Here is a 16,130-nt window from a genome sequence, read left to right on the forward strand (position 1 = left end):
AATAAGATTTCATTCATTCATCTCTGCTGGTAGTAGTCGAAAATTTCATATATACAGGTCAACAACACAATATCCTTACATTAAAGAGAGTATATAGAACCATTAAAAAATATTCTTAAAAAACATCTTGCGTACTTTGGGATATACGAATATTAGTGAGTTCATAAAATCAATTTAAAAAGATTTTTCAGATGGCCTAAAGATGGCGCCGTGAGACAATGAGCGCCATGATATTTATCACAACTTTCTTCGCATCTGGGACACGTACATATACCGTTAGACTCGCGAAAACCCGGCTTCCTGCGGAGTTTATAGCGGATGTGTGTATAGCCGGTTCGTCCCTTTCCATTCGTCATTCCTCGACGCATCCGAAGCAAAGAAATCATGACCAATCTGCACGAATTTGTGCGTCTAATTCTTATGATTATTTCTGAAGGCTTTCGTGTCTGGAAGTCAAAGCGATGACATAGGTTTTTGGATAGGCAATGGCGATTGGATTCGAAGATGCGCAAGACGTTAAAAAATAAACGTTCTTTTTAGGAAAAAAACTTTTACAAGACTGAATTGTTCTGCGTTATCTGATGTAGGACCCCTATCTAATGTTGCAATGGGAACTACTCTTAAGTAGGACAAGCTAAGAGCGATTACAAATGGCAAGTGATGATGAAATTTGAACGCGCATGCGGCCAACACCGCCTTTCTACATTTTTCGGTGACGTGCATGATGATGCTTCTGCTCTCAGGGGATAGGAAAACCCCGGCTGCGGAAGCCGGTTAACATAAGTAACAGGCAATCTAGCAAGATCAGTAACGGCTCAATAAGAGTGGGTATACGTCGTCCCCTTGAGCCAGGCCAGTTGTCTGTATGAAAAGCGGAAAAATTCGAACGTTATGTAAAACCTTAGGATATGTAGTAGGCCATACTTATCGCTTTCCCTACAAGAATAAGTCTTTTTTTTATACATCATTAGCATTATTTATCTTCTCTGCATAATATAGAAGCAGCGGGTATGTTTTTGATCCGCTAATCTTCAATGTATGATATGTTCTAGATTAATTTAGTATACGGCCTACAGGGAAATTCTACCTAAAAGGTATATATAGCAACTAAGCGAACAGGTACACAGGACGGCATGTTAAGTTGTTTAAAAAAATGTACAATGTAACAGAAATCACAAAAATATTAGACCCAAGCCCTAACAGCGCCAAAGCAAAGGAATGCCCTAATCGGCATTTAGGTGAAAGTATTCGATGTTGAATTGGCTTAGTAGGAACGGTGTTTTCAAAACGCGCAGACCTTTCCCCCGTTTGGAAAGCATTCTCTTTTTACGACGGATACTTCAAACAGCAGCCGCTCTGAATGTTTGCCTTCCTATTACAGAGACTGGTTATTTAATGAGTGTGCTCCATCGCTGGGTCGGTTGTTGTCGTTGGGTAATAAACGCAGGAATTGCCCATATACCGCGACCCACCGACAGTCGGCGAGTGTTCTTTACTACTACTGCGTCACTGTTTCAAGCTATCTGTTGGAATTCTACAAATTTTCTAGCCATCTTGCTATTTGACTATTAAAACTATTTCGTTTACCATTATGTTAAATGAGCCCGCCAGCTATGCGCCAGGAAGCTTAGCTCCCTTTCCCCCTTCCCCCCTCCCCCTCCCCCCCCGCATCTTGTACCTACGTACTTAAGACAACTGCATGAACGATTCATGCTCGTACTCCAAGAAAAGAGCCCTTTTAGATGGAGGGGCGTCAAGCGTAATTCATTCAAGACGGGGGCAAGGGAAAGGCAAACTTTTGCGAATATCTTACCACAGCTACACGGCATGCTCTGAGCTACAATGCGACAAATGTGTAGCTATGGTAAAGTATGTGTTGGCTGAATATTCATGGGGCACCCAAGAGAAGGCCTTATGTGTACATGCCCAATCGCAGCGTAGATTTAGGCGCCTATGAAGAATCCATGTGTCGTTTTGCGGTAAACAATTGCCAACAGACGCCCCCCACTGCTTTACAACTTTTAATTACGCATCTATAAATATTTGAGATTAACCTATTTCGTAGAAACCAGTCACAAAATTAACTTCTAATATCGCCAAGAAAACCTATGCTTTTCTATAGGAGCCTTTTGCCGAAATGGAAACCTTTAATATAAACTAATGTGAATTTGTCACTTCAGCAAAAACCTAGTTCAATTTATTTTCTAAAGTAAAGCTTTCGCTTTTGTTACCAGTTTCCATTTCGCACTGCATAATGAAGACACTATAATATTATAGTGCATAAAGTAGATGCGTTTTGGTTTTCCTATTATAATTATGCTTGTTTAATGTATCACTCTACTTTAGACACAAGACTAGTAGCGTTTCTTCGAATAGTAGTTCTGTTTTCATGTAGTTTTGAGTTGGCCTTTTCCACGTATCAGTTTGTCCATGGCGGACTTTTTCTCAGGATTTCCATCGTCCTATAACTTTCCTTAATTTTTCTATTGGTAAGTATTGCAATCACTTAATTCTTTTTCTTATTCTCTCTTGAAAAGACAAGAACAAGTCTGTTTGCTCTACTAAGAGGGCAGAATCGATCGTCTACACTTTGGAACACGCGGTCTTGCCGTAGGCATTTGTCAGAACGGAACTGGCAAACTCTAACGTGTCAGAAACGGGCGACCTCAACACGACCACTACAACCGCTGGCACTGATCGAATATGCCGAATTCTTGAGATGTTCTACCACGTTGTGGACAATGTTTGCATGGAAGTTTAGGTGCAAAAGGAGCGACCGAAAAGGTTTATGCGAATGCCACTGGCAGCTGAAGTAAGTGGCCCTTTATGTACCCAGAATCTTTACGGTCTCCTAGACCTCTTTCGTAAGCAGTGCAAGGTGAGAGCGCTTCTAGTTACAACTGAACAGAATTTAAAAAAATATTCAGTTTTCAGAAGGACTTGCCATGTGCTAGTGCGCCTGCGCTGCTTCAATATGCCCTGAGAAAATTGTTTACACACAAAGGTAGTATTTCCATTGTAACAAAGCAATATTCATTAAATTAAAATTGTTTCGTGGTTTACATAGGCGAATATATTGAAGATAATTAATTTTCGATCAAGCTGATGCTGAGGAGGGTTTTGAAGATTTCACGTAAGCTCTTTGTTCTGCGTTCTAACGATTAGGGTGTCGTCAAAGTGACTTGAGCCAGAAATTGATTGGCAACGAATGGTACGCTTAACTATACTAATCTATTAAAAAGAAATAGAGTGAATATCCGAATGAATCTTTTGAAAGGTTTGCAATGAGAAACACATGCAAGGCCAATAAACAAGTATGCACGAACTGCGGAAAACCTATTTTTATGCCTGACGAAAATGAAATGCAACAAGCTGAATGAAGAGCTATAGAGTTACGGCTAGATCCTAACAAAAGAAAATAATCATTTGCTGAAAAACATGGAAATCTCGCGAAGAGCGCATCAGCCGTAGGCGAACAAAACGGCTCAATCAGAAAGCTGTGGCCGATTGGCACATTCGTGCGCGCAATTGAAGCATTAGCTATTCCGCTGACCACTACGTGAAGCGAAAACCCGTTAGCATTGCAACAAAAAGGGGCAATTAAAGAACCTCTAAAACGGCTTCTACCTGCGATGATAAGAGTCTTAATAGCATCTTCTTAAACGCGCGTTAATTCCGTAACAATGGAGCTACAGACTCTCTTCGTCAAAGGTACAGAAAGCAGACATCATTCCAATAGCAGAGATATGGCTCTTCTAGGAACAAATAGAAGAACAGGAACCACTTCAGCTTAATTCAGTCATTGCAGCTAAGTTAAGCTATAACGGCCTGTTCGAATTATTCCAGAAAAACAGAATATTGCTAGGAGAGTAAGGTGTTATAGTTCTACGAAATAAAATACCATTTTCGGCAATCAATTTAACATCCGTCTCTTTAGAAGCTGTTCCCTGTAGCATCGTACTTCCACAGAATGGTACAGCTCGTGTTAGTTTACTCTTCGCCTATAGGCACAACTAATAATCTCGTAGACCGCATTATAATAATAAAACTATATTATTATATATTATACACATTATAATAATAAAAAAAAATAGAACAATAATAAAATATGAAAAACGATAGTTATTTCGAGCGATCTAAATCTTTCGCGCATCGACTAAAAACGTTTAGATATACCCGGTTGAAGCGAGGATGAATCTAAAGAAACAATTTCTCAGCTTCTGTGCCCGTCACTTATTGATACCACCCGATAAACCACAAACTTGACAGCTCGGTCGGAATTGTTCTATGCAACGACGATTCAGCGTCGAACGTTGAGATGTTTTCCAACCCAATTGGGTCGAACTACTCATTAGTGAGACATGACCAGACAAAAGGAAATTACGCCGCAATGGAGTCTAATCTGGAGGACATAAATACTATGTACGAAAATTTAAGTTTGCTAATTTACCAACTAGCTGACGTCCCACACAAGCAAAAAGTATGGACATAACTTAACAAATATACATTTCAACTATATTTATCTCTAGAGAGATAATGTCGCCACAGAAAAAAAGCAAATTAAATGATCAGAAAACAACGAGTTATCAGAGAAGGGGGCGATTCACAGTTATATTTGTAAAAAACTAACTGTGCAAGATAAAATAATAGTTGTACACTGAGCGTTAACAACGAATGATCGTCGAAAATACTCGCCGCTTCTTTCGAATCTACAGATATGACGAATCCACTTGAACCTTCTACGGCTCTCTGAAAGCTCTGTTATATTCATTGTCCATAATGTGAATGTCAGTCCAGTAAAGATACCTGAAGGCCTGAAGAAACTGCAATTTAAAGCAAACGAAAGCCCGGACAAACATTTATCATGCATAGTTAAACGGCTCAGAGTTTTAACCTATACAAACGTTTAGGCAATCTATCGAAGGTGCTTGAGTGGCAAATATACGACAAATCGTGATAATGAGCCCGGTGCATAAGAGAGTATCGAAGGCTGAGTCTACCAACAAAGGGCCGCTATCGCTAACTATAGTAGCATGCAGACTGCTGGAGGCCATCATCTGTGCAGCCATATTCTAGAACGTAGACGAGCAAAGATTGGTATCGACGCTCAGTTCGCTCATAGACCAGGACGAAACACCGATCTGCTATTAGAAACAAAATTCGCATGGACAGAGTTGATCGATATGTCTCGCTGTTTCGACGTGGTATATTTCGGCTTGAAAGCAACGTTTGAACGAGCGACTCATTTGCAGCTCCTCAATTGTCTCTCAGCTTCGCCATTTCGACTGATACGATTGACTGATAGAATAAATTTAACTACTTTTTACTGATCGTATCCTCCGTGTCAATGGAAATCAATGGGAAATACTCAGATACCGCCAAAGTATTCTTGGATTATCCTCAAAGCGTAAGAGATCTCTCATGGGTACTTTGTAGATAAATTAAAGATACTATCCTTGTCGGTGGTGTTAAAACATATGCAGATGATATAAAAATATATGCAAGAATCGATCGAAGGCAATGGTGTCTTCTTGCTACAGCGTACCTTAAACAAGTTTTTAAAGGGGTCCGATGGATTAGATTTAAAACTATCGGTTGAAAAATGTCTCATTCTCCACTTTGGACATATAAAGTCCAATAATATATATTCCATTGGACTCAGCCTACAGGCAGTGAAAACTGTCTTTAGTTTAGAGGTTACCACCCCAGTTACCCTAAAATTAATATGTCACATGCATAATTCTTCGGGCAACGCGCCGCCATGTCAGCATTTCACGCTCATGGAAAACCCGATTTTATATATTGGGCTAATTGAAATATGTTAAACCGTTCATGACATAGCCAGCACCCGCATGGTGACCAAGTTTTAAAGAAAAATCATTAAAAAACTTCAGGAAATTGGAAATGCATACGCAACACACGCTGTCTGAGAAAAAAAAATGGCTAAAAACCCCTCTAATTCCTGATAGCTTCGACGTCATTGATTAACGGACGTACGAAAGTGTCAGCGGACGGTTCTAAAATTTAACAGCAATATTCGACAATCAAAACATGTACCAGATCTTAGAACAATATTTTACTAAAAGTTACAAGACAAAAAGCAGTACGTAAATAACTTATTCCCGTATAGAGTCTTCCGTGCACTGCACAAACGATCATCACACAATGGATAGCGCATTTGGTTCTATGTATACTACCATTATAATAGAAAAACCTCTGAAAAAGGTGTGGTATTCTAACGACGATGGTTGTAGTCGACGATTTGATATAGTCATATATCATAATATTAGGGGCACGTTGTGGTCCAGGGTAGAATCTAAGTATAGACATATTTTGTGTAACGATGATGGCATACCTGACGGCGATGCTACTGCAAACTCGAAACATAGAGGTTTGCCATTGACTATGATTTAAAATTTTTGAAAGATAAGAAAATGTGATTGTCTGAATTAATTGAATTATTAATTAACTGAAACCATCAACCAGTCTGTAGTTTGTATACGAATGTAAGTGACCAGGGAATAACCGAGTCAGTCGTTTCGAGAATAGCTCTAAACAGAGGTGCCGTAAATCTGTAACTTTGAATCATAATAACGATGCTAAGTGTTGGCCTAAGGGACACACACTATAGAAACATATTTTCACGGGAACTGCGCATCCGTGAATCGGTCTACTCGAGGAGACGTTTGAAGTCTTAAATTTATGAAGAAAAAATCATAATCCTGGTCTGATGTCTCACCATGTTTCACGCTTCACCTAATCATACAAGCCAATAATGCTTTAACACTTTTGACAAGGTGGAAACCTGGTCATGCATTGAGTCAGTAAAGAATCAGTGGAGGCTACGTAAAAGATATGACAATCGTAAGGAAAATTAATGTGACCAAAAACTCACATGTGAAAACGTTCTTCGAGACGGTTTTAAAATCTGAAGAGAAGCGACACAGGGAAGAAATTACACGAATCAAGCGGTAGACAAATTAGCTAATCGGTAAGCGGTGACCCGGGCACCAACTCCGCCGTCGTCGTCGTCCTCTTAAGCCACGTGAGAAAAGATGAACTTTGTTGACAAACATTATCGTTAATTACCATTTGCTTGTCACATTCTGCTAAGGCTATTTTAGAGTTTCAAACTTTCGACTACGTCACATCGTTTTACTTTACGTCTACTTACTTTTCATCCTTTGGCCGATAGTAGGTGTTATTCGCGTAAGTTTAGTTATTGCTAGATACGAATACTTATCGGTTAGGAGACTGTGGCGGGCGTAGAGGATTAGTTAGAGTTTAACAATCGAACTTTTACTTTTGTATATAACGCCGAAATATAGCCATTTTTAAGTGTTTGTGAAAGTAAGTCCGTGAGGCTTTATCGGTTCAAGTTGGATGCAGATAATAAATACGCGGGATGAAGCATTTTTTACGAGTACGTAAAGCAAATATCGATTTTTCTTTTGACATACCGTTTTGTAGGTGTTGCGCCACGATACGCAGATAGGTTGTATCTAGATGAACAGCACGCAGGTAAGGTAAATAACCAGCTCCAATGAACAACAGTAATTCGACAGATGAATATGCGCTTCTGTTTCGTTCTGCTTGCAGAGCGGTGCGCTGAATTAGTTTTGCATGTCCTGTTTGCTGTACTAGGCCGCACCAAAGGTAGGAAAGCATCTGCTTTCAGCAACAACGTCGATTTGCCTATAATGGGCGAGTTGCCCAACAGTATCTGTACATTGCAAAGGTGCTAGATAAGCATTTTCGTTAAACCCTATGAGACCCGATGTTTCCGTCTTCTCGAAAAGAAGGTGAAAACGCTTATATTGTGTTTGTTCCATTATAATACTAACGGTAGGACACAAACTGACACATATAGTGTTCGATAAAAGAGCTCGTGCAGTATTCAATCGTTTTTTAACGAAGATCTGTAGCTTTTCCTTTACTGACCTGTTAATCCTATTTGGATCCCCGAGTGATCGTAGACCCTTTCCTGAAGAGCTGCCACGACGCGTTCTTTCGACTAGTGGCGTACTCTATAGCATCGTTAGAGGCTGAGTCTTTGCAGAAGAGTTCTACAAAGCCTCTGTGGTGTAACGTGGGGACAAATGTTTTTCGATGCACCAAGTTTACTACAACTAATTTGCATACCTCCTGCTACCTAAAGCTTCATTTTAATTTTAATGGTACGGTAATAGAACAATCTACCCCATAATATATTGTATATATACGGCGTATACATGATACTTTATGATAGGACTTACCACTCATAATGCTACGTTTTACAGACTAACGCAATGACGCTGTAGCCGTTCTTCGGATAGCATCTATAGAATCAACGACGATTTCCGATCGGAGTCGCATCTGAACTACGTCCAATCGGACTACTGTCCTAGTATTACCTAACCGAAAACCATAATTCATAATATTTCATGGATACCAAATAATGACTTGCGTCAGTAGCTTTTGGCGGTACGCCAATGCCATGTTCGAAGTCCCAAATTTAGGCCTTCCGGTTAATCGTATGAGTCGTGTCGATGCTACTAAAATACGTCCATGGTGACCGAGCTGCTGAGTTGTTCAGTAATTATATCAGTCAATCGTATATATATATATACATATGACCGTCCCATTTTATCATGTAAATCGTAAGATAATTTCACTGAATAATGAAAAGGAAAATAATTTGAAATGGCGCACTCTGCTACCGAAAAGACAATTCTTTTTTATTTTTATACCACCACTTTTTTATACTCATTTACATATATCATTTACACGTTTTTGTACATCTCGTCTAGTTGGTTTTACATATATTACATTACTACCATTATGCAGTTCATAGAAGTTGGCGTTTTTCCACGGCACTGCAAATAGAGGTCTGATTATTCAGTGGTTGACTGGTTTACAGTCTTTGCGTAAATAAAAAAACGTACGTTTTTCATAAAAAAAAAATGTATGCTGGAACTGATAAGCCGCAACGCACAAAAACACGTATATTTTTACGGTGTCTCCAGCCGCTTAGCTAACGAAAAATAACCTTCACTAAGCCTGACAAATTTTCAGATGATACAAAAAACACCTTAACATGGGAAAGAATGCCTCGGAGAAGGTCACATGTTAAAACTATTATAGCGTGTGGATTGAATAGTTTATTTGTATGTTTTAAGGCTTAATTATTCTGTCTCAACTAATTGCTTATTAGCGACATCTATCCGAAGGTTACGATGGAAGACTAACGAGCATGTCGCATTGTTACAAGTAAAAGATGCCTTGTTAACAATGGACGAACAGCAGCTTTGTGATATTATAAATACAACGAAATTTACGTTTTTGCCGGTTGCGGGAAATATTCACAATTAGATTCTGGTATGAAAAAACGTTAGCACGGTAGTAACGTATGCGGTAAACGATGATCTGTTATTTGTATAACCGTACGTTCCTCAAGAACTTGTGAAACTTCACGCTAATCTTTCTCCACTTCCGGTGAGTAATAACTGTCTCCAGAAGGGGCAGCCCATTGAAACGGTACTTCAAGATAATACAAACTTTGTATTCATGTGCAAGCGAATGTCTCTTTTATATTCTGGTGAAAGATCACATGGCACTGGAAATATCACAGAGATCCGTTATGATTGGCCATCGTTGCCGAGTCCATAACTAATTGTGTCTTCGTCTGTCTTCGACGTTGTACCTGCTCTTTTCGAATGATCCGTTGTGTCAACGGACAAAGGACATGAAATGTGTATATCTATATATATCTGGTTATTATAAGCCAAAAGTAATAATTAGGACAAAAACTCGAATGCTACAGTAGACCATTTCGCATGTCCGTAGAACTTATGTGACAAGCGTTGTACACATACCGATCACTTCTGGGAACTTGTTTAGCTTAATTTTTATCGTACACAATAATATTGATTTCTACAGCAATTAATGAATATCCTGTCCTTAAAAAAAGCCTTGTCTCTCTACATGCGTTCGGAAGGCCCAAGTAATAATGAAAGATTTTCTTCATTCTGATCGCTGTCGTTGTATATCGGCTTGTTTATATTGGCGGATGTATTTACAGTGGTCAACAATGCCGGTCGTAAGGGTCCACCAAATTGAACCGTTTGTTTTTGAACTTAGCTAGACTCTCTTGATAAACTTTACGAATCGCTACTTATATTCAGGCCAATGTGTTCGATCTTTGTAAGCCATTTGATCCAAACTCAGTCATTCCGACCGTGACGGCCTTAAGTTGACGAGCTGCTGCTCTGCACTGCTGACAAACCTAGTGCACAGCTAAATACCTTTTGTGTACTGCCTGAAATGAAAGAATAGTCCAGCAACTGTTACTACCTCTCTTGTCAAATATATGCGGCGACCAAGTTGAGGTCTGACCTTATGGCTTTGTTTCGGTGTCGCACGTCTGGCATTGCGTAGCGCAGCTTGTTCCAGAAATCCTTCTCGCCCCAGTGCAGAAACGTGCTATGTTTAAGCCATGCACGAATATCTGGATCTAGCTCACGGTAGGAAACCCGGCCGAGGAATATCACGACCAATTTGTGATGACTATTGTTAAGTACTTCGAGGTGGGCAGACTTAAACTCGTGGCGGCAAGACCCGTTCTTGAGAAAGTGTTCCGATAAGACGACAATGGTTCCCCGGGAGCTGTCCACTGCTTCCCGAATAGCCTCTTGTAGGTACGTGCCCGTATGTGACAAATCGCGGTAATGCAAACAGAGGCGGTACGGCGGCCTGCCACATTCCAGCTCTGGAGCCAGTACCTGAGTTACAAATGCCTCGTCTTTTTTACTATACGACACAAACGCGTCAAATAGCTTATCTCCCTCGGCGGAGGCCCGGTGGAACATACGTACCCCGTAGCGGCTGAATAGACACACACTAATCCGGCGACGAGAAGGGGTCAGTACGATGGCGATGATGAATAAAGCGAACAAAACAACGCCTCCTATTATGAAGGCAACGGACAGAAAGTCTTCTATGCGTCGAATCTGAAATTGTGGCTGAAATTGTGGAATCGTCACATTTGGAAGTCGATGACAGTCGATCATATTCGGTTCCCACAGAGGTAACGTTCTTGTTGCATTGTACACACACGTCATCTGGAAGAGGTCACAGGCCGTGTTCTTGTGAGACACGATAAATTGAGCAAGTTCTTCAGTGAAATAGCAGTTGCATGACCAAGGATTAGCCGCGAGATAGATCTCGGTAAGGCGTGGATTACAGTGCAAGCTCCAAAGAGACATATCAATTAATCGATTGCGGTCCAAACGTAAAACCTCGAGACTTTGAAGTTCTGCAAACGTACTGTTATCGATGTAATGAAGCCTATTGTTTGATAGGTATAATTCAACAAGTTTCGTTAGTCCATTGAACTCATGCCCGCTAAATACTGAAATCTGGTTGTCTTCCAGATGGAGTACACGCAGTTGCCGAAGGCTGGCAAAAGACTGATTCTTAATCGACACTATATTTGAATTGTTTAGAAAAAGAACCTTCAGACTTCCCATATTTACGAATAAATGCGGATAAAGAGTGGGAATTTGATTGCCATCTATATACAATTCACTAACTTCAATTGGTAGCTCTTTTGGTATGACACCCTGATTGCGGCCGCCACAATCAACGATATTGGTTTGCCACGATTGGTCATGGAAACAGCTGCAGTTGTCCGGGCAGACCATCCGACAGTCGCAGGCCTCAAATTCACAACAATCGCATACTGAAAAACAGTGGCTCTTGATTTCACAGAGAAACTCGGCCGACTTCGCTTTGACTAAAGGTAGTATCCGAGTTCGTTTCGAGAAGCCAAGCTTACACATGACGCTCGATAGATCATCGATACGAGGATATAGTCTTGGATAAGCACTATGCATCGAAGTGATGATTTGCGTCGAAAAGTTTTGCAGTCCCTGTAACCATTCCATGCGACAGTCGCACAAGTATGGATTATTCGCTATTTTGAACTCAGGAAACGGCTGACGGCTGGGTGACGCGCTTAAACAAAGGGTGCTCATGCTGAGCACCTGTAGCTGATTGTGCGTTAAATCGACACGAGCCAGATTTGGTTTCTCCAGAAACGTGAATGGCTGAATACGTTGTAGATGGTTGTGTGTCAGGAAGACGTTTTCAATGCTGTTTGGTAATGACGATGAGTTAAGGAAAGTAAGTCTGTTGAACGACGCATCGATGGTACGTAGTTTCAACACATGCTCTAAACCGTAGTAGTTGCCAAGAGCTTCAATTTGATTGTTATGAATATCGAGCCATTGAAGACCTGCTGGAACCATTGCATAGTCAAACCATCGGATGCGGTTCACCGAAATATTGAGCATGATTAAGTCATGAAGGCTAGTAAATAGGCTGCTTACATCATGAATAATGTTTGAGTCTAAACGAAGAAAATATAAATTAGGTAGATTATCAAAAGCCCCTTTTTCAATAGCTTGAATGTTGTTACGGGCCAAATAGAGAATTCGTACAGATGGCAAATTATTAAAAGCACCCTTTCTAATGCTCCGGATGTTGTTTCCTACGAAATCCAAAGCAAACAATCTCGTAAGACCTTGGTATGGGGCATTTGTTATATCCTGAATATTGTTATCCGATAAATTGAGCGAATTTAACATGTTTAACACTGACACAGCTTGGGGAACAACAATCAACCTGTTTCCTGCCAGGCTTAACTCCTGAAGCATCGACATGTCCTGAAACGCATCGTCATAAATGCTTTCCACGTAATTCCCGTCCAGGTGAAGTGCAGTAAGCGACAAACCGAGGCCAAACATCATACGAAAGCCAATGTGTTGAAGGCGATTATTGCTTAGTACCAGCGACTGTAACATGCTAAGACCCTGAAACGTGCCGTTGGCAACGTGCTCAATCAGGTTATTCTGCAGTTGAAGTATCTGTAGACTTTCCAACGCGTGGAATACACCAGACTTAAGGCTTATCAGCCGGTTGTGGCTAAGGTCCAGCTCCCTGAGTCGTGTCAGGTTTGAAGAACCGTCAGGATTTCCAAGCCAACTCATCGATGACAGTTGATTGTACGCCAGGTCCAGTATGCTCAATTCCTTTAACTCACTTAACAAAGCTGGTGACAATGCACTTAATGAGTTGTTTCGTAGATATAGCTCTAGTAGGCGTGGCGTCGGTCGGAAGAGAGCCGCTGGAAGGGCTACCAGCACATTGTGGGCCATATCAAGATGTAAAAGTTGGGCAAGACCCCTCAAAGCGGTCGGTTCTGCTCTGGCTAGTTGATTATGATCCAGACGTAGTTCTTCTAGGCGAGTAAGGGACGCGAAGCCACGTTCGGGTAGCGCCTTTAGCTGATTGAAGCCAACGTCTAATCTAGTGACCATAAGGCTGCAACTTGTCACAGAGGAAAGACCCATATTTGACACGTCTGCAAATTTATTTCCTGTCAAATTGACGAACCGAAGATGGTTAAGCCCACATAGAAATTTATTCGGGAGCCACTCAATATTGTTCTCACTAAAGTCAAGCGATATAAGCTGTCTAAGCGGTAGAAGAGTTTTTGGTGATACCGAAAGCGACAAATGGCTTCGTTCGGTGTTGAGCGTTTTTACAGTGAGGTTTTTGAGACCCTCGAGCCCTTGAAATGTCTTAAGCGGCAGTCTGTCGAGATGGCAATTTTCTATGCTGAGCGACTGTAAATTGCGTAGGTGTTTGAATGAGCCTTCAAGCAAACTATTCGTATGAGATATCTGCACGCTGGCATCCGTACAACGAATAGATAAGCGCACATTGTAACCCGGCATGATTAGTGAATAGTTTATTGGATTCGGTTTTCCCTGTAACGTTGTTAAATTGCACGTCACAGAGAGGGTAGTGGAGTTTATCGAGATTGGCTCCCAAACGCAATTTTCGACACAAACGTAGTGGGCACCTGCGCCCATATTTAAACTGCACCATAGCAATACGCAGGTTATAACGGTAGTCACAAGTGTCGAGAAAATGTCCCTTGGACTATGCCTTTCCATTGTTGGGTTTAATAGCTAAGGGATACACAACACAAATGTTGCTGAGTTATACCTCGAAGGAAAGCTTCGCGTATCGTCTGCGTTATCTGGTTATGATCACCGATTCGCTACATCCGACTGGTAACATTGTCTAGCCGCAGGACTGAAGCCAAACTTGGAAGATAGAACGTTGCAAGGTACTCGTAATCGAGCGGTAAGTCACAATTCTAACATCATCAATCATGTTTAGCTGGACGCGAGCTTTTCGTCTATACAGTTAGTTCTATTTAACATTAAATCGAGGTGTTAAATTTGCATTGTAACTGCGGCACGACACCATCCACTACACAGCGATCGCACGACTGGCGCGTTCAATCGTAAGGTCGAGTCACGGCTCCGCTTTCCCAATGTGGAAAGAGTCAATGAATTGGAAAAAGTGAGCGAGCGTGATACTGTGTGTGCATGGGACAAAGTCTTGCCGGTCGATTTTTTTTTTTCTTATCGTGATAACTCAGTATGTAACGTATTTATTATTATTCGGATCGTTTAATATTGAAAGTCGTTGTTCTCGTGGTCCAGCTGTAACAGCTTGATTATTATTCAGATCGAATAGATAATAATAAGGACTGACTCTTTTACAGTAAAATAGTTCAAAACAGGTGGTCCAACGACCCAGTAGCATAAGCCAAAGTCAATGCACTACTTTATAGGCGCTTTGTTGGTTGAGGTTAGTTGTGGCGGCCGAGAGTCGTGGGTACTTTCCAAGCTCGGCGCTAGAGCATATTATCAGCATCTGAACAAGGACAACACGGGCGTAAAGAGGCCCACTTCAAAATCATTTCGGTTCTAGTAGGGGCACTGAACTTAGGGTATAGATGGCTTCGGCACCAACCAATCAAATCAAATAAAACTCAAGCCAATAGGTAATACTTAAAAATAAGTGTATGCATTTAAATAATAATAGTGAAGGGAAAGTGACGACAGTCGTATGTCGAACGAAAATGCCCTCGAATGCTTGACTTACTCCAGTGCGTTTTTACGCTAGCTTAATTTTGTGTTTTTTAATAGCTTAATTTCGAAACTGATCAACAGTGGTAGTAGTAGTAGTAGTAGTAGTAGTAGTAGCAGTCGTCCGTCTGTGCCGTTTGTTAAACAAAAAAGCCAAACAAACCGTTGGGTTAACGGTCTTTGTTCTTACAGGTAATGCAAGGAGAATTACCTGATGCCAACAGCAGTATTAACCGGATGTCTTGTAGGTGTATATAATTCGGTTTGATATCATGAGATGTCCACTATGTACGAGACGCTAAATTTGTTTAATAAATATATCAATTAAAAAACGAAATTTACTCCGGACAGTTATAACGATAACACTGCCAGTGGTCACTGTTCTTGCAAAACAATGAATTTAACCGGCCTCGTATCCCAGCGGAGAAAACTGCTATCTAGTGCAAGAACCTAGCGAGCATGTTCCTGAATCGGCTATAAATCGAATCTCTAAGCTGAGATGTTTCAGTATAAAACGATAAGCCAAAAGGCGTTCCTTCTATTATACTTGTTCACAGTATAGAACAACGTATGTACCTACTACTTTTCAAGTTGTAGCCAGGTAACTTTATACAATAGATGATCATTGACGAAAACTGTGCTCCTAAAAAAAGGACAAATACTGATTTCTAACGTACTTGTAACTTCGTATTTGTTACCGGAACAATCTGATGTGGTACTGTGGTGCTTGGAGACGTACGCTGTCGCCAGTTTACCTATTACAGTAAATATTACTTACGATATAAAAACTTGTCGACAAGCGATCCGGTCCCACATTTTGACGCTATACAAACTTGACGTCATAGTTCGTGCATTTGTAAATAAAATGGCACTGCAGCTCTTTTCTAACTATTCAGTGATTACAATTGAATATAGTTATGACAAAAACAGAGCGTGACAAAACCGGAGCCTTCGTGTGAAAAAGCAAATGAGCCTCTAGTATTTGGTCGACTGGGTAATTTGGTCTAATGTTAGTTTTTGCGTGGCTCTAGAGACAGAGATACCTCAGTAATACCCGTTGCCGAGTTTATCACTGTATTTGCAAAATACGGAAGATTACTTAAAAAAAAATGCATGTACTATGTATCCAATCGACCAGTTGAT

The 16,130-nt window shown here is 40.7% G+C and overlaps 1 protein-coding gene across 1 annotated transcript; it reads right to left on the bottom strand.

Moving 5' to 3' along the window:
- Positions 1-8,676: 8,676 nt before the first annotated feature.
- On the bottom strand, positions 8,677-14,333 carry LOC111246564 (toll-like receptor Tollo). The gene has a single exon (XM_022796369.2). It carries the CDS (start codon positions 13,998-14,000, stop codon positions 10,341-10,343), a length of 3,660 nt encoding a protein of 1,219 aa, XP_022652104.1. The 5' UTR covers positions 14,001-14,333; the 3' UTR covers positions 8,677-10,340.
- Positions 14,334-16,130: the final 1,797 nt, after the last annotated feature.

The sequence above is a fragment of the Varroa destructor genome, unplaced genomic scaffold, assembly GCF_002443255.2.
Source record: "Varroa destructor unplaced genomic scaffold, Vdes_3.0 BEIS01000003.1, whole genome shotgun sequence".
Taxonomy (NCBI): Eukaryota; Metazoa; Arthropoda; class Arachnida; order Mesostigmata; family Varroidae; genus Varroa; species Varroa destructor.

Bases quoted from the DNA above. Each gene is read 5' to 3' on its own strand.
- LOC111246564 (XM_022796369.2), bottom strand. From the start codon at position 14,000: ATGGAAAGGCATAGTCCAAGGGACATTTTCTCGACACTTGTGACTACC.